This window comes from Musa acuminata, chromosome BXJ3-11 (assembly GCF_036884655.1).
Source record: "Musa acuminata AAA Group cultivar baxijiao chromosome BXJ3-11, Cavendish_Baxijiao_AAA, whole genome shotgun sequence".
Lineage (NCBI taxonomy): Eukaryota > Viridiplantae > Streptophyta > Magnoliopsida > Zingiberales > Musaceae > Musa > Musa acuminata.
In genome coordinates this window covers 6,913,594-6,931,985 of record NC_088359.1, presented here as the reverse complement: position 1 = coordinate 6,931,985, position 18,392 = coordinate 6,913,594, and the positions used below count along the sequence as shown (strand labels likewise).

Below are 18,392 nucleotides of genomic sequence, written 5' to 3'. Positions count from 1 at the left end.
TCGGAAAGATTTTATCGAACACGCCATAAACACAATCTTATAGGGTTCCCAACACCAACAAGAGATAGATGCGGAATGAAATTTCTCGGTTGGTTCTGAATCAATATCGACGATAAAATTTATGATTAACACTATTTATTTTTTAATCATTATTGTTTCGTATAAAAGGTTATTAAGTCATGATTGAGGCGTATGATTTGTATTCTTAATCTATTACTTACTTGAGGGGTGTGCCTCTTTCTCCTCCATTCTTGCGGCCTCCTTTTGTCTTTGTCGTTGTTGCGTGGAGTCGGCCAAATCCATGATTTGGCACAATGACTCTCGGACACATGAACTGTCTTCACGTTGAAGCTTCGCCATCTCCAGCCCTACTAACGTGACTATCACATGCAAAGGAGGGCCCAGAAGCATTCGCCTCGCGCCACCTTGAGCGTCTCTTAGGGTGCATGGTCGGAGAGTGCAGCTTCGGCGATGGATATGCCAAGTTGCAATGCGTGCGTACCTAAAACAAGTCCTTTTCTCTCGTTTGGCCTCTCATGGCCGTCACCGAAGGGCATTGCACCAGGGAATCCTAAAGCAAGAAAACGATGAGAGCTGCGCCAGAAGTCACAAAGGCCACCAACCACCGGCGGATCCCAGCGAAGGCAAGTGGACGCGTCTTGCCGAAGAATGCTTCTCATCGTCATTTTGTCGAACACCTCGTTAATGCATGAGAGAGAGAGAATGCAGGTCTAAGCGTCTTGCCAAAGAACGCTTCTCATGGTCAGTCTGTCGAATACCTCGTTGTTGCATATTTCCAGTGGCGATATCAATGCATCCACCACCAACGGATGATCTCGATCCACGCACCGACTCGGGTTGCCACTCGAGTCACGACCGAGTTCGACCGACGTTGCCGTCGGACTTCAAGATCAAGAACCCACACCACTACCTCTCTCTTGTGCGCGTCACATCAGATGTCGCTCCAAGATGAGCGGCTGAGATGAACCTGGTACGGTGGGGCCCAGCTCAATTATGCACCGCATCGTGCGTCTCACGCCAGATCGGCGGCCGCTATCGGCAACCACAAGCGGGACCCATCTCTGAGGATGACCGCGAGGTCCATCAGCCCGTCGAATCATGATTCGACGGCAGTGATGCTGTGTGCCACGTCAAATCAGCCACGGCCTCTGTCCCTTACTACATTGCATGTTCTACAGAAAAGGATATGACATCCTCGACCGGTATGATTACCGATTATCCACAAAACGTGGTCCCATTATAATTGGTCAAACACGAGACCGATTCGCCCACGTCATCGCTGTCACGTCACACACTTGGTCGATCACCGCTTATAAACAAGGAAAAAGAACTCGGTCACTGCTCGCCGCGCCCGTCGCCGGCTCTACTACCGGGTCCTGGCGGTGGGGGCCGCCAACATCCTTGCCGCCGTGGGAAACCCCACCGCGCGGCACTTCACGTCGCCGCCAGGCGGCGCGGCGGGGAGCGAGGTCGGCACTGGGTTGGTCGTCCGCCGGTAGGGCCCGAGCCACTTGGCGAGCATGTAGCGGCTCTTCCGCCATGGCGGCACGTGCAGGCCCCGCGCCCGCAGCGACCTCCGCGCCGCGTCCGCCACTGCCCGCACAGCCGCCCTCACAGCCTCCTCCCCCGCCACCGCCACCCTCGGTAGCGCCGCTACCACCTCCTTGTACCCCTCCGTCGCCCTCGCCACCTCGAACTCCGCCGCGAACTCCAAGTCCACGATGTACCTTCTCCCCTGCTCGTCGCCATCCCCTTCCCCCGCCGTCGCCACCACGTCGATGTACTCGTAGCTCCCGCCGGTGAGACCGCCGGAGGTTTCCCAGCTCGCCTTGCAGATCCCGGCATTGTACCCCGCATCCCTCAGCCGCGCCATCACCGCTCGCCGGAAGGCAGAACCACCGCAGCTTGACCTCAGCCAGGCGAACCCCTCCGCCGTCTCGTAGACCTCGCCCGCCAGCCTCCTTCGGAACTGATTCATGTCCACCGCGGGGTATATCAGCTCCCGGACTGTCTTCGCGGCGGCGCGATCCCGATCGAAAGCGGCAGCGTCCGCTTCGGACCCATCTTCGTCGTCTCCATCATCCTTGGGCGAAGAGGGGGTATCGTGGCCGCCAGTCTCAATGAAGGCGTGGACGAGACGGGAGAGGCAGGTGGCGGCGCCTTGGTCGCTGCCGGTACTGGCATAGCCAGCGACCCGGAGGGCGCCGTCTCCACGCAGGCGCGCCTTAACTTCGCCGTCGAGCGGGCCGGTGGCCCGCTTCATTCGGATGTACGCCATTTGCGCTAAAGAGACCTTCTTCGAGGCGGAGAAGGAGGTGGTGGCACTTTATGGTACGTAGAAAGGTCGGTGGCGATGGTGGGGTCCAGCTTCTCCAAAATAGTACGAGTAGTCCACATTATATAACGGGAGCACCTTATCCAGTCAGCAAGGACCCTACGGGATTCTCCAGTTCACAGTAAGGTAACTCGAACGGGTGGAAACAGATGGGATGTCGAAACGCCGTTCTTTCAACAATACAGTGGGAATATCCCGCTGGATATTCTTCTCCCTAAGGATAATACGCAGGAGACAGCATTTCAGAAAATATTCCTTTCTATTTAAGAAATTACTTATTGGCTAATTAACTCTTATATATATATATATATATATATATATATATATATATATTGAGGATCGTGGCAGATCGGATCCTCTGACATGGTGTGCATAATTGACTGACAATTTCTCTTTATTCTGCAATGCAAAAAAGGAAATTAGAGGAAAAAGGATGAACTATTAATAGTAGAATATGAAATCATAGGTTTGCATGTGAATGATAATTTCTCAAAGCAGGCCGTAAACTCTATGAATATTTAAATCATGTTCGGTGGGAGGGTCAAATAATTCGGAGAATATTGTCACTGTAGTTTGATTTGATGTGCAGACATCGTGCATGGCTTTCCAAAGTCGCAGGACATCGTCTGGTGGGCGAATGACTGACTGCCGCGTCATCACGCATGTTTCGAGGTCGAGTTGATGCCACGGCTCGGATTTCCTGCCTCGACCAGACGATGTCGCGTCGACAGCCATGTTTCGAGGTACTTCCGTCGCATCCGCTCGCAGGAGCCCGACGCCGCCTGATATGTCCGTTCGGCATGGGACCCATCGCCAAATCGGTGCTCCCTGTCTTCTATGAGTTATCCGCCGGATATGCCATCTATGAGTCATCTGCTCGTGGGACGTTCTCAGCTTGCCTGCTTTCCGGCGAACATGGTGTTTGATCACCACCACCTTTGCCTCTTTCTAAGCTTCAAGCTGAAACCAGTGACCTTCAAGCTAACATGAGAGAAGAGAAAAAAGAGAGAGGAAGAAACACAAACACGATGACCAGAAAAATATAATTATAAATAACATCGCTTCAACGGAGATGATAGGCGATGAAAAGTGATCGAAAATGATAAACACGACGGTCGAAGAAAATCACACATAAGCATAAATACCCCATGATGTGAGTAAGGGACCGAGGTGATAGATGAGTGGAGCGACGTTCCTTAGACATAGATAGTAGAGATGATGAATAAACGATATTGATATAAGTGATGGACGAAAATAAAAAAGGAAGGATATTAATAGAAAAAATAAGTTTTTAATGAAAAATCACCCGATAAATTATTCAAAAGGCTAATGTAATATTCTTCGTGAAAAAGAAGAAGAATCATTAATGAATGAATTATGTAGGTAAGATATGATTTGGAGTCAAAGAATTTGACAAAACAATGTGAAGATGTTTATTCTAATCGATTCAAGTTGTCATGTATTTATTGAAGGGTTACATCCAGAAAAATATTATTTTTCTTATTATACCAAAATCAAGAAAATAGTACTACTAAAATAATAGTGTTCCTTTTTAACATACTCGAATTAGTGATAGAAGTTTAGGATAAATTTACTATTATTGAGTTAAAAAAGTATTATTCTTAGAATGAATCATACTACATACAAATTTCACTCACAAACACTGTCACATCCTGGATTTTATATATATATATATATATCTTTCCACACATTTAGGTCAAATAGATAAACATCACTTTATTCATCATTCATAAATATTTATTATAATTTATTTATTACAATCCATTTATTCATCGAATCATAAATAAAAAGGTAAACATAGTGATGTTAACTTCAAGAATCATCCAAGTGGCTCTACCTAGCGGTAGAGGAAGGTCCGCTCTCCACTGGAATCCGACTTAATACTAGAGGGAGGCTGCTTTGAAAATCAAAAACAAAGAAAATTCAGCAACGCTGAGTAGGAACCCCAAAAGTCAACTCAAAATGTATACATGATCAAAATTCAATCAATCATCCCATTGGCGTATATCAAGTACCCAAAGGAGCACTCTCCCAACAGCAGATGGAGAGGCTTTATTCTACGGGATGAGTTTGTGTTCTCCCAACAGCGGATGGAGGCAAACTCATATCACACTCCCAACAGCGGATGGAGTGGTGTCCCACACCCGCCAAAGTGGGGACACGTTCCTCCCAACAGCGGATGGAGGAACCATCCAACCGCCACGTCTGATGGCCCGCTAATCCCCGAAGGGAATCGCCCTACCTGCTCTCGGCAGGAAAATAATATAATCTCACACTGGTCATGTCCATTTCGGGATGAAATAACATATTTAAAACATCTCTTTCAAATATCATCATATCAAATAATATAAATTAGCCCTTAATTGACTTGAACTCTAGTTTAATCGATTCAATTGAACTCGATTTACTAGAGCCTAACTGAACTGATCTCTAATCCTTATTTAACTGGTCTGGAACCACCCTAGACTAGTATAATTTAGACTAGATTAAGTTCAATTTAGGTTAAACTAACTTGAATAAGTCAATCAATTCGGAATCACCATGAATTGATCTAGACTAATCAAGTCTAATTTAGTTCAATCAATATTTGGGCTCAAGTTCAACAATAATATTGGGCTAGATTGAGCCAGTCCATCTACTGGTCATGTGCATTATACACGATTGAGCATGCATTACATAAAACTGGCACAACCTTGGCCCATGGACTAGTTATAGCATATACCCATTAACAACATAAATAAAAACATAATAATACATTAAAAGATAGAGCTTTAATACAAACAAATAACATTCTCAATTTGACTAGAAATCGTAAGACATTAAAAGAAGGACTAGGAGATAAGTTTTAATACAAGGAAATAGCTTTCTAAATTCAAATAAAAATCATGTTTTCAACACATAAAATTTCAACATATTCTAGTCATATTTTAAATCATTCAGAATAATATATTTTAAATTTCAGATCAAAGAATATCAAAAAAAGGATTTTAGATAACATATTCTAGTCTAACAAGATTTTAATCTAGATAAGATTAAAGATAAACTGTAATACAGAAAATATATCATATAAAACATATACCTTTTTAATATATTTAATTCTACAATAAAAACCTTAATCATGGGTCAAAGAATATTATGAAAACTTTAACTGATTACTTTAATATAAAAATTTGACATTTAAAGAATTGATACACATTTTTCAAACTATACAACTTTCAACATTTAAAGAATCAAAATTAAAACTAAAATTTTTAAGAAAGGTAGGAAACCTACCTCTTGTCAACAGGGTGTAACTCCTCGTTCCTCCTGCTAGTAGGCTCGACTAGGTGAGGAACGAAGGAGAAGGTGAGCCTCTATTAAGGAAAATTTATTTTAATTTTCATATTTATTTAATATAAATTATTTTCATTTAATATACTAACAAATATGATATCATCATATTTGGAATACTTAATAGTTATTTCCTTAATTCATATCAACAAACAAGGAAGTAGATTAAGATTTCCTTAAATTATAATAACAAGTAAGGAAATAAAATTAATTCCTAACTTAAATATTTGATTTGATTACAAACACACTCAATTGACAGTTCTTTATATTCTTCAACGTATAATTAAAATTTAGAGGAAATAAGGAACAACAAATAGCGGAGTATGAAATTATAGATTTGAAATGGATGATAATTTATCAAAATAAATTATAAATTTAGGAATACTTAAATTATGACCGATGAATTGTGAATTAATTTCGATGTATTGAAAAAAAAATTATAATGATTTGAGTGAAAATTATGAACCATGTTGACTAGCTTATCTAATCAAGACTTGGATAGATTATTATAAGATTATATCTTCGTCATTTTTATTTTATTAAAAGTAATTAAAAATATTAAAATATTATCACAGCGTCCTGGATGGAGTACGTTACCGATATCCAATGGATGATTGCCGCGTCATCAGACAATGGTTCATGCTTTTTGCCCGAGGTTACGATGCGGATTTCCTGTCTCGTTCCAGCCAGGGTATACACCCCATTACATCCGCTTGCCGGGGCGCGACGCCCGGGTGGGGTGGGCCCCGCTGCCCATGGTTGGGACAGTAACGGCGTTCCCTGTCTTGGGTTGCGCCCCTTCAGATTCGTCGCCTCAATAAAAATGGTGCGCGCAACGAGCGTCCACCCATCGCTCTCGCTCTCGATTTCTCCGGTCTCTACCCACCAAGAACGCATGGCGGAGGAGAAGAGCACCATGAAGGCCATCCAGTACCGGTCCTACGGCGGTGGCGCCGGCGCCCTCAAGGTGAGCAGGCTGCCTATTCGGTACGAGTTCCATTCTCCCCCTGATGCGATGGGATCCATTCCTCCTCCTCCATCTGAAATGGTGGAACCAGGCCTTGTCCCTTACAAATTAACTCGTCAGACAACCGTATTTTAATCAAGTCAGGCCAAATCCATAAAAATTCGCTTTACGTAATTCATTGGTCCGCTTCTGTTCAAAGAAATCATGAAGATATTTGGACAGTCTTTACTTTTTGACTTGTGTTTGAGCGGTTGAGAAGAGCGTGAGTCAATGCCCTGTACCTTATCATGGACTGTTCTTATACTATATATGTAAATATATATACACAACTGTGGCCGAATAATTTAATCGTTCTCTCGATACCTGTTGCTGGCCCAAGATCCCTTAGGGTTTCAATATCTGTAATTGTATTTTCTGGATGTAAAATTCATTTTTTTGACAAAATTATTTGCATTAATTATGTCTTTTTTACTTTTTTTTGGGGGGGGAACCCGAATCTTGATTTTATAGATGATCCAAATCTTTGCTAACCTACACTATTTTTGAATTTAGGGTTAAAAGATCCGTAATTGTATTTTCCAGTTGAAATTTTTGATTTTTGTGAAAACTATTTACAATTATATGCCTTTTTCCCCCTTTTCTGGGAACTGAACCACTTGATCTTTATATGTGATCGAAACCTTTGCTACCTTCATAATTTCTGAATCTTAGGGTTAAAAGATCTACAATTGTGTTTTCTGGATATAAAATTCACCTTTTAACAAAATTATTTACTATTACATGCCTTTTTTTCCTCCTTTTCTGGGAACCCGACACCTTGGTTTTTATATATGATCGAAATGTTTGCTAGCCTACACAATTTCTAAATTTCATGGTTAAAAGATTTGTCATTGTATTTTCCAGATCTAAAATTCACCTCTTGACAAATCTATTTAAAATTATATATATATATATATATATATTTTATATATGATCAAAAATCTCTGCTAAACCTACGTAATAACTGAATTTTAGGAGTTGCTCCTTTTCTTTTTACTCTTTCTTCATCTAGGAATCAGTCACCATGCTTTTTCCAGATGATTGAAAACCACTTCTAACGCAGAATTTTCTTCTGGGTTTAAGGATTAAGAGATCTATAATTGTATTTCGGATCAAAATTTTATGCTCCTATGTTGATTTAATTGTTTTTATATTTTTTTTCTCTAGGAACATTTCTATTTTTCCATGAAGTCTTATTTGACCTGCATACTGTTGTTGTGCTATTGTTTTGCCTAGTGAAACATGTGGTCTATTACTTTGAAATTTACAAGAATTTGTCAAATTATCGAGGTTCGTAGGAACCTGATCTGGATCTGTTATTTGTAAACTCACCTATCACATCGTTGTGCTTTTACCACAATTGGTTTATTTTTTCTGTTTGATTGATTATTATGCTCACTGCAGCATGTTGAGGTTCCGATTCCTTCACCAAAGAAAAATGAGATTTTGCTGAAGTTGGAGGCAGCAAGTATAAACCCAATCGATTGGAAAATTCAGGTTGGCATGTTGCGTCCATTTTTGCCACCCAAGTTTCCATTTACACCCGGTAAGCAAGCAACTACCACTAAATGATAGAGAAGATTATTCGTCGGTGGTTGAGAACTTCGGTGTTATCATCACAAATATGTTGAATGTGCTAGGCGATCTGTTATCTCTTGAGCAACCTTTTTGTCATTGTAACTCAATGATTGCAGAAAGAAATGGTTTCCGATCAATTTAATATCTAATTATTTAAGCATATGATCTTTTTCTATTCTTCTTTTTTCTCGTCGGTAAATTTGTATAGATATGATGCGTGCTAGTTTTCTAAAATCTTTAGATCATCAATCAATTTTCTCAGCACTTATTGTCCTTTTGCAGTTTTTTGGTTCAAATTTACATGAAATGTTCATGTTAAACTCGAGTAGTCTATGTAACTTTTTTTTTGCCCGTTCTCGTTGCTTCTTGAAGTTGTTTTTAGCCAAAATACACCATACATAAATGTCTTATTATGCTAGTAATTATATGGATGAACATCTGCAATAGACACACCGAGACTATTGTTAGCATATCATGTTTTGCTTTTAGGTGCATTGACAAGGTAGGTTTATCTGGTTTCCTTTGCATCAACCAACCGATAGACCTTTTCTTTTTTCGAATTCGTGTTTAATAACTCATGATTATCGAGTATGTCTGGTTTATTATGTTTCAGCGAAGTGAAATCACTGTATTTATTTGATGACATCTTCATTTTTGTGAAACAGTTGCTGATGTAGCAGGAGAAGTTGCTGAGTTGGGTCCTGAAGTTAGTGCCTTCAAGAAAGGTGACAATGTAGTTGGCATGCTGAACTTTTTTGTAAGTGCTCGATGTTATTTGTGCATCATAATGTTTTCTTTTAGTGAAAGAAATTAAAATGGAATCTTTGAAATAGCTTAATGCCTGATCTCATGTATGCTTTATTTAATTGATTGGGAAACTCCATAGGTAGAGAAGTTCTTTAAACATAAATTTTGTTTACAATGAGATGAATGTGATGGTAAATCAAACTGTGAAACCACCTGAGAGATTGTGATGCTATAAACTTTAGTTAAGGTGACTTGAGATTATAACACCTTTTTATTGGTTTGTTGACTTTTGTGTCGATCTTATCTAATCGCAGCAAATTCTCTATTAGCTTTTGCTCCTTCAATTCAGCAAAGTTGCTCTTTCTCTATTATTATCATGCTTGTGTTTTTTTTCTTTCTTTCTTGACTTCCGATAATTTGTTATGACAGAATGGTGGCGGGCTCGCCGAGTTTGCTGTGGCACCTGTCGGCCTAATGGTGACTAGGCCGCCTGAACTCTCTCCGCCTGAAGCCGCAAGCCTACCAACGGCTGCCATGACTGCTCTCCAGGCACTGAAGGCTGCCGGAACCAAGTTTGATGCCACCGACAAGCCATCTAACATTCTGATCACAGCAGCCTCCGGTGGCGTGGGGCACTACGCGCTGCAGCTCGCCAAGCACGCAGGCCACCATGTCACAGCCACTTGCGGCGCCCGCAACATCGAACTCATGAAGAGTCTGGGCGCGGATGAGGTGCTCGACTACAAGACTCCCGAAGGTGCAAAGCTATGGAGCCCATCAGGCAAGAAGTACGATGCAGTCATCCATTGCACCACCAACATTTCCTGGTCCACTTTCGAGCCTAATCTGAGCACCGAGGGGAAGGTGATCGACATAACTCCCACCCTCAAGACCATGGCTACCTCCATGCTCAAGAAGCTGACCTTTTCGAAGAAGAAGCTGGTGCCGTTGTTACTAAGCCCCAAGTCCGAGGACATGAAGTTTCTGGTGGACATGGCACAGGAAGGTAAGCTCAAGACCATTGTGGATTCGACACATCCGTTGACCAAGGCAGAGGAGGCCTGGGCCAAGAGCATGAGTGGCCACGCCACCGGGAAAATTGTCGTCGAAATGTAGATTCTCTATAATGACTACATTGGAGATGGTAGTAGTACTGTTAAAATCTCTTGAATGGCTTCTTACTTAATGTTAACTGCTAAATTTGAGGTTATCTGGGGGTTATAATATACCATGCTAGATTTCAGATGATGCATTGCAGCATTCTTTTCTGCTCCTTCAGATGATGCGTTGACCTCTGTACCTGCAGGAATGATTTCAGACGTTTACGACAGTTGTTCTTGAGACCGATCCCCATTTTGCATTGTGCATAATGACTCGAAAGCCTCGAGACACGAGTGAAGTCAACCCTTTCTTAAAGCAGTATCTCCTGCCTTATTCGTCTCGGCTTGTCCATATAATAACAGAAGTCCAAAAGTTCAGATTAATCATTTCTATTTTTAATTGAAATTAATTTATCGGAGTAAAAAAAAATAGATAAACACTGATAATCAAATGATCAGTTAATAATCAGATGATTAATCGTAAAATATATATATTTTAAGAAAATTCGAATTAATCCTAATGGATTATATCTAACATTAATTATTTGAGCAAAAAAAATAGATAAAACGATTAAAATACCTTTCATATTATTATAATAATTAAATTAAATTAATCAACAGGGATTAGTCATACTGTAGTTAAACATTTTTGTAAGGATATATATATATATATATATATATATATATATATATATATATATATATATATATATATATATATATAACACTTAAATTTAGAATAATAAACATAAAAATAACTTAAAATTTTTAAGTAGGGATGGCAGCATGGCAGTCAGCCAAAAGAACAAAATCGAGACACAACTGGCCCTCATGTAAAATTGTTAGAAAAGCATAGTGCATTTGTCAAACACAGAATCTTTTTCTCTTTCTTTAATCTCAAAGTGAAACAGCATCATGGTACAACAACCGGAATGAGACACCATAACTTGGTTCTTCATGAAAAACTTGGTTCGGAAAGATACCTTTTATCTCACAAGGTTCTCAGAAAGAAGAAAGTTTGCTGGTGCTTGAAGTGGCTTGTGATCCCTCTGACTTGATACGTTCATCGCCGGAAGCAATTTGCAGAGAATCAGAGAACAAAAGTCGTCTAGACTTCCCGGTGGCAACTTCAAGAGGAGCTTGGAACGATGGAGGTCCGGATGAGGTTGCAAGTAAATTTCTAGCGACTGCCACATCAGCTAAAGAGGATGTCGCAAGGCTGTAAGCATATATTCCCATGGGTGCTGCCATAGGATGGTCAAATTTGCAGTGTGTGCCAAACTTGCAGATACCATATCGTGAATAAAAAATGCATATGGGTTCTTCCTGTTAGCAAAATGGAACTAACATTAATCAAAACCATTATCAGAAAAAAAATGCAAGTGCATCCAGCGGTAGATCAATTGCCTCACAGTCAATTTTTAGTATATTAATATCCTATAGTTCTCAAAAGCACAGTTTGATCACTATTGCTAGAACGAATAGAGAATAGAACAATGCAGCTATATTTCCTGCGAAAAAAGTCCAACAGTGTAAATTGCTCATTTTGACTTTTGATAAGAAGATACAATAGAGAGAAGTACAGATGACTCTACCATCTTCTCATCAATAATACAACTTAGTTTACATTAATCCTCATTATAGCCTGTCGAAAAGCAATATAAATACAGATTGTAAATTTCAATCAATAAATGCATTTTTCACTGTATTATTTCTCTAACCTTCAGCTTGTCTAGGAGTTACTAATTTGCAGAAGCTAATTACCTAAAATGTGAAAAATCAAATGGATTCAAAAATCTTTAATTACTTGTAGAAGCTAATAATTATACTTTGTTAAAACTATTTTATTGTAGAATCAACTACTGAAGTAAACTAAACAAAAACACGTTTCTTGGTTACATTTCTCAGTGATAATGAAAGAATATTGAACCTGTTTTTTCTGTTAAATGTGAATGTTGCACGCTTCGGACAGAACATAATACATGAAAAAGGGAAAGAGGGAATAATGAGGTTGGAAAAAACTTACAGGGCGTAATGGAAGGCCTAGAGGACTCAGCACGCAGTCAGGGATAGGAATTAGTCTCTCCCTAGGATGATGGAACTTGCAGGCTGCACCGTATTTACAATCTCCGGTCTTCAAATAAAATTCACATTCAGGTTGACCAGGTCTCACAGGGAAAACATTGTCCCTTGCCAATACATACTGACCCAGAGGAATAGCACCGGATCGATAAGAGTGGATCATTCCTTGAACCCCTGTAGTCGTTTCACTCTGACGAGATGTTCCATAAAACGGAGTTGTCTGCGGCATATGCAGCTGACTCTCTGAAGATGAAACAGACCTCAACTGTCCCTGGGGAGGCATACAACACCTACCAGTAAACTAGTTATACCAGGATAACCTATATCATCTAACAGTATTAGATCTAACAAATCATATTGTTAAGAGGAAATATCAAAAGATATTCGAGTATTGAACATTTCATTTGGTCTAAGACCTAGCTAGCACATCGAAATGCAACTACAAATTATCATATATTACTAAAGAACAAGAAAATTGTCCATATAAGTTCATCGGACGTGGCTGTCGAGAAAGAGAATTTTGCAACAAACTGGAACCTCTTATCAATTATTTTTTGGTCCTTACATACATATGAATACTCATAACATAACATGGGCAAGATAAGCACATTTGAAGATGATGGCTTTTCATACAGATAATGCTATTTATCATGTATGGATGTCAGCAAATTTCTAAAGTAATGCACAAATGCCTCCTGTTCCTCCTCTTCTCCTTCTCCTCTCCACCATGGTTTGTACTGGCATATAGTGTCAGTACATCAACACAGACCAGATCTGTATTGGTCGTATCATGAACTGACATGGGTCCAATACCCAAAATGTCAATCCTTGATATTTAGTTGTATCTAAAATGCATTTGAATGTACACAATATGAATTTCATTCTTAGAAATGCAGCACACAGAAGTGCACCATTTCTCCGTATGCTGTAGTTCAGGAAAAGTAAAAAAGGATCAGGAGAAGAGAATAATAGATTTGCATTCCATTATGCACACAGCTTGCTGGATTGCACCATGACATTTTATCAGTCGTTTAAGAGAAAATTTGTCTCCATGGTTCAAAAATGCAATTGATGTTAAAGATAAAATATCATGTCTGAATCATAAATATTCTGTAATGCTAGAAGGGCTTCAAATAAAATGGATTTACCGAAAATGTGTTCCAGCTAGGAACTTGAACCAAACCCTGAGGAAAAATCACTTGGGCATAGCTTGAAAGACCTTGCCATCGAGGGCTAGCAATAAAAGAAGCTCTTGACAAGGACAAGTTTGTCAAACCCCCAGTATAAGACTGCTGGCCAGAAGTAGGAGAATGAACACCAGGATAAACAGTAGAACCACATAATGAAACCATTGTGTTAGGCTGTGGATGGTGAAATTTACAAGTGTTCCCAAATTTGCACTCTCCATTTTTCATATAATATGCACATTCTGCTTCGTCCTACAATAAAATTATTATAGAGTATGCTATCATACATAACATAACAGTTGTACACTTGTTAGCAAGAACTTCCAGAAATATAATGTTTAGATACCAAAAGTAGCAGTTACAAACCGGACGAAGTGGATAACCTAAAACATTTAATTGGACTCTTCCAGCAATTCCTGCCTTATCTCTTGGGTGATGGAACTTGCATGTAGCTCCAAATTTGCATGTACCAGTCCTTAGATAGAACTAGAAAAGAATAACAAAAGAAAGTTGTGTCAGAAGAAGATTACACAAGCACAAAATGGCATTCCAGTACTAATCAAACAAGCCTCATTCAGATAAAACTAACAGAAACTAAGCAGCATTAATCTGAAATGTATTCCAAGTATGTAGACATTCAATACAATAATTCATACAAGTCGACTTCAAAAATCTTTTTGTTGCAGATCACGAATGGCATGCACCAAATACTATCTAATCCGTCATTACATTACAGCAAAGAAATGAGATAAAGTGAAAGACAAAGGAAAGAGAGATAGAGAGTCTAGAGCGAAGAAGAGAAGTATCGGAGAGGAAAAAGAGCGGGCTCCTGCCCTCAGTCAGAATTTTGTTCAAATAAGAACAATATCAAACTTCCAATCACATGAGATTAGTTTCCTCGGAAAAGCCGTGGCCACCATTTTATGGACTCTCAGGCCACGTTCGGTTAAGAAAAGTTAAAACATCCAACCCAACATAAAGCTGTTAACCCCCTCACAAACTATGTTATGTATGGTTGCAGATGTAGCTATCTGCTTTGTATAATTTGGCAAGAATGATTGCCAAGGTTAGTTTAAATCACACCTCTCACCGGATAACTTATTTAACTGTAATAATCTTCCTCTTAGTTGTCTTAACCTCAAACAGATGGCGACTTAGGTAAGAAGCTAGACATAATAACCACCAAAAGTGTAATGTTAAACAGCTAGGATTTTGAACTACAATTAGGAGTATTAAATACTTAATTCTGACTATTAAAGGAAAATTTGGTGAGTAAAGACGGTTATAAAATCAAGTTCAGCTACATCTAATTCACTCCCATCAAAACTCACGAGAAAGGAACTTGGACCAGTGGATGCATTAAGAAGCATTCTGGATTGTCAGTAACAAAACTGAAATAAAGTAAACAAAAGATAAACCAAAGCTACAAAAAAAGAACCAAGGTGATTTACTGAATAAAGGAAGTACTAGACTAAAAGAAAATTGAAACCAGTAAAAGACATATAGTAACAGCATTTTAACTTCAGGAGCTCCAGAAACACATAAATTCTGTAACAGGAATTGCACATCAACTAATCGATTCCTGAGACACTTTCAAATACTAGCAAGCAAGTAACAATGGCAAATCTTTTACATATATACTAGCAAGCTTTTACTTTTCATTTGTTGATACAATAGCAAAAAAAAAAGTATGGTCCATACACCACAAGAGTGGGGGATATACCAGAGAACTAGATAGCATCTATGTAAACAAATACATGATACTAAACACTTAACATAAGAAATAAATGATACCACAAAAGCAACAAAAAGCAGCAATGTGCCAACAACTCTATCTTTAAAACAAACCAGAAAATTTGGACATATCGGAATATATAATATGCAAGAATCCCAACTATTCGATCTTCAATAATTTCCATTTTTCCTGCATTATCTAAATAATCATTGGAAAATCCAGGGAAAATAGGAAATAACTGAATATAATAAATGCAAGAAGAAATTGCCAGTAAACAGTTACCTCACATTCAGGTTGCCCAACTCTTTCAGGATATCCTCCCTTGATCCTTGCTGCCGCAATAGCCTGACAATTAATAGGACCTAATCAAAACCATCAGTTTTGGTGGACTCACACCATGAGTACATTTAAGCCATGCACAAATTGAGGTCATATTGCAAACTCATAATCATACAGAAGAAACCAGTGAAAGGCGAATATACACTAAAAAATGACAAGAATGAATAAGTAACAGTCGTCAACAATGTTAAATGTCTTCAAGCATGTATTAATATGTTATAGAGTACTGTGAGCTACTCACAAATGATAATAATTAGTTTAAATAACAGATAGAAGCATATCTTTTTTAACCAATTTTTCCACACAACAGATTATTTGTTGCTAAGTCAAATAAGAATTGTGTCAATATATCTAAAGAATTACACCCTATTAAAATCAGACATCATTATACTTGACAAAAAGCATTTTGTTGTTCGCCAACACACCCTTGTCTGGGTCTAAATACGCATCTAGTGAGAACTTACACCCAAACCTACTGCCATCATTATGTTCTGAAAATTTTTACAGATATGATTCCTAAATTCGATTATCCTAATTAGTTGTGAGCCAATAAATAATGTTTTCTTCTTAATTCATAAAAGTACTACAAAAACTGACATAGTTAAAAAGTAGAACAACAAGATTGAAAAGTTTCACACAGGTTATCTAAAGCACGCACACAGCATGTTAATCACCTAGGAATAGGGGTGGTCCACATCAGAGACATCAGCACCAATTATTACATCATAGGCATCACCTATACAGGCTCTAAGGAATAAATATAATCAGCACCAATCATCATATCAAATGTCTAAATTTCTGCCGATTCATTCTTTAAGACATAAAAGCAAACAAAACAATTCCCATAATTGAAGCTGAAGTTGAATGATAGGGAAGTCTTGACAAGTAATGAGTGCTGAACATCATCAGGTTGATGATGAGAAATGTGAGAACAAGCAGAACTAATTGCATTTGGATGAGCTACATTCATTGACTTTTATATCTATGTTTTCAAAATAGCCTACAGTAGCAACATCTTACAAAATTTTCCTTTAAAAATACATTAAAAATCAAGTGCAGAAGAGATTGTTTATAGGAATGTTATATGTAAATGCAAAGCGGTGCCTGAACCGTATAGCTTAATAAGACAATTAGTGACTTTTGCAATATAATCACTCTGCACCATTTCAGCGTCCTGTACTTGGATAAGAACAAGGTTGGAACCACCGAAGACCACAGTGTCATTTGCAATCAGTATGAAATAGTTCGTCAAGGTGGACAAGAAGCAGCCAGATGAGTCAGGTTTACCATCTGCCTATTCGGAGGATGATTGTATCTGCAAGTTATCCCAAATCTGCAAAGGCCAGTCCTGAGGTAATAAGTACAGTCCGGCTCCCGTGGACGCTCGGGAAACGGTCCGGACTCCACGGATTCGATCTCTCTCATTCTCATCTGCCACATTGTCACTGCAGTCGCAACAAATGCAAAGGTACGTGAAGGCACCAAAGCAAGACGACAAGCAAACATGAAACGATCAAACGACGAGGGGATAGCGATCGGCCCAACAAACCCTAACAAACCGGACCTTGATCGATGGGGGACCGGAGCAGCGGAGGCGATGCGGCCCCCATCACGTCCGCGGAGGACGCCATGGCGCCGCGCTTGTCGACCCCGTCGGTGACGGCGGCGGCGTCGTAGTCCATGGGCGGGCGGCGGCCATCGATCAGGGTCGGAGCAGGAGCGGCGAAGAGCAAGGTCCCATCGCGGAGGGGGTCTCGGACGATAGGAACAAGGGGAGGAGGAGAGGGGGAGAGAGAGACTCCGATCTCCACGAAGCGTGAGGAGGGGAATAAGAACCACCACCAACAGCCATACGCTCCGCCAGCCAGTCGTTTGGGGCCTTTCGCCCGCGCGATCGAAGGCTGCAGCGCAAATTTTTGCGGGCAAAATTGAATATATAGCCTCCAAAGTTAGTCATTTCCATATTTATTTCTTTAAATTTAAAATTATCATAAAAAACACTAACCGTTGTAATTAATCTTCGTGAATTAATGATAAGTAAAATGGTATTTAAACTCGAATTGATATTAATAGCCTCTTGAAATTATTAGGAGGGTGAGAAACCAAATAATCGATGGCAATAATGGAATCCGGTTTTCATAACCTGTTTGACGAAATGACCGAATGAACGGTGGGACAATGGCCCAAAGCTTTGCTCGTACTCGAGCAGCTGCACGACCCATATCCCGGACTGCTCCTCCGGTTGTCTCCTGTAGAGCGCACAAGTCGGCAAAATCTATCCAGTAACGATAGATATCGGCGATTTTATGTTTCGTTGGCACAGTAGATGCTCGAAGAAATGCCGAAACGCAGCGATCTGTCGGTATCCTCTAGCCATGTTTCCGATGGGTGGTGTTGGCCTCACCATTCTTATCCAAACCATTCAGAGATCTCATGGCATAGAAGAGAGGGCCTTCTTATCCTCTCGATCGATAACTCTTCTGAAGTCAACTTGTTCTGCTTCGAGTCCTCCGGCGATGTCTTACACTGAGTCATCTTGAAACTGTTCATCTTCCCAGAAGTGCATTTAGAATCAATAAGACCATTATTGGAGTAGTTCATATCGCTTCTGAGGAGCAGCGACGGAGACTGACAATGATGGGAAGGACATGGCTTGGGCGCAAGCTTGGCCTCATGCAGAGTGCAGTGGGCGAAACCTCATCGATCCACGCCCGTGAATCTCCTGCTCATCACGTTTGGTCATCTTGATGACAGAAACCACTCATCACTCCACTGTGCCAAACCTTCCCGTATGTACCTTCAATCCCATGCAGTAGAGAGAGAGAGAGAGAGAGAGAGAGAGAGAGACAGAGAGATGTGTGTGTGCACGCATTGTTGCCTTGTCTTGTCTCGGCCGGTGGTCACGGCCCGT

The 18,392-nt window shown here is 40.1% G+C and overlaps 3 protein-coding genes across 6 annotated transcripts; 1 reads left to right on the top strand and 2 right to left on the bottom strand.

Moving 5' to 3' along the window:
• Positions 1-1,208: 1,208 nt before the first annotated feature.
• On the bottom strand, positions 1,209-2,578 carry LOC135652151 (uncharacterized). Its single transcript, XM_065172901.1, has one exon. The coding sequence runs from the start codon at positions 2,297-2,299 to the stop codon at positions 1,388-1,390; it is 912 nt and encodes a 303-aa protein (XP_065028973.1). The 5' UTR covers positions 2,300-2,578; the 3' UTR covers positions 1,209-1,387.
• A 3,938-nt stretch (positions 2,579-6,516) lies between these two features.
• LOC135652223 (chloroplast envelope quinone oxidoreductase homolog) lies at positions 6,517-10,286 on the top strand. 2 transcript variants are annotated; one of them, XM_065173026.1, is made up of 4 exons: positions 6,517-6,674; positions 8,118-8,259; positions 8,957-9,048; positions 9,468-10,286. In XM_065173026.1, exons 1-4 carry the CDS (start codon positions 6,531-6,533, stop codon positions 10,152-10,154), a joined length of 1,065 nt encoding a protein of 354 aa, XP_065029098.1. In that variant the 5' UTR covers positions 6,517-6,530; the 3' UTR covers positions 10,155-10,286. The 2 variants fall into 2 exon arrangements, with proteins under 2 accessions (XP_065029098.1, XP_065029099.1); XM_065173027.1 differs by having other exon boundaries at positions 6,555-6,694.
• A 691-nt stretch (positions 10,287-10,977) lies between these two features.
• Positions 10,978-17,745, bottom strand: LOC103970722 (zinc finger CCCH domain-containing protein ZFN-like). 3 transcript variants are annotated; one of them, XM_009384624.3, is made up of 8 exons: positions 17,625-17,745; positions 17,046-17,382; positions 16,769-16,926; positions 15,425-15,487; positions 13,774-13,893; positions 13,369-13,659; positions 12,165-12,491; positions 10,978-11,464 (listed from the first exon to the last, which is right to left on the bottom strand). In XM_009384624.3, exons 2-8 carry the CDS (start codon positions 17,161-17,163, stop codon positions 11,141-11,143), a joined length of 1,401 nt encoding a protein of 466 aa, XP_009382899.2. In that variant the 5' UTR covers positions 17,164-17,382; positions 17,625-17,745; the 3' UTR covers positions 10,978-11,140. The 3 variants fall into 3 exon arrangements, with proteins under 3 accessions (XP_009382899.2, XP_065031142.1, XP_018676553.2); XM_065175070.1 differs by lacking the exon at positions 17,625-17,745 and having other exon boundaries at positions 12,165-12,485; positions 17,046-17,310; XM_018821008.2 differs by lacking the exon at positions 17,625-17,745 and having other exon boundaries at positions 17,031-17,170.
• Between the last annotated feature and the right edge of the window lie 647 nt (positions 17,746-18,392).

What these genes read in the sequence shown, in the direction of transcription:
- LOC135652151 (XM_065172901.1), bottom strand. Translation starts at nt 2,299, where the DNA reads ATGGCGTACATCCGAATGAAGCGGGCCACCGGCCCGCTCGACGGCGAA.
- LOC135652223 (XM_065173026.1), top strand. Translation starts at nt 6,531, where the DNA reads ATGGTGCGCGCAACGAGCGTCCACCCATCGCTCTCGCTCTCGATTTCT. An exon ending in GTGGCGCCGGCGCCCTCAAG is followed by an intron (nt 6,675 to 8,117) that starts GTGAGCAGGCTG and finishes TGCTCACTGCAG; the next exon opens with CATGTTGAGGTTCCGATTCC. An exon ending in TTGGCATGCTGAACTTTTTT is followed by an intron (nt 9,049 to 9,467) that starts GTAAGTGCTCGA and finishes TTGTTATGACAG; the next exon opens with AATGGTGGCGGGCTCGCCGA.
- LOC103970722 (XM_009384624.3), bottom strand. Translation starts at nt 17,163, where the DNA reads ATGGACTACGACGCCGCCGCCGTCACCGACGGGGTCGACAAGCGCGGC. An exon ending in TTGGGCAACCTGAATGTGAG is followed by an intron (nt 13,894 to 15,424) that starts GTAACTGTTTAC and finishes ATTCTTTTCTAG; the next exon opens with TTCTATCTAAGGACTGGTAC. An exon ending in CTAGCTGGAACACATTTTCG is followed by an intron (nt 12,492 to 13,368) that starts GTAAATCCATTT and finishes ATGCCTCCCCAG; the next exon opens with GGACAGTTGAGGTCTGTTTC.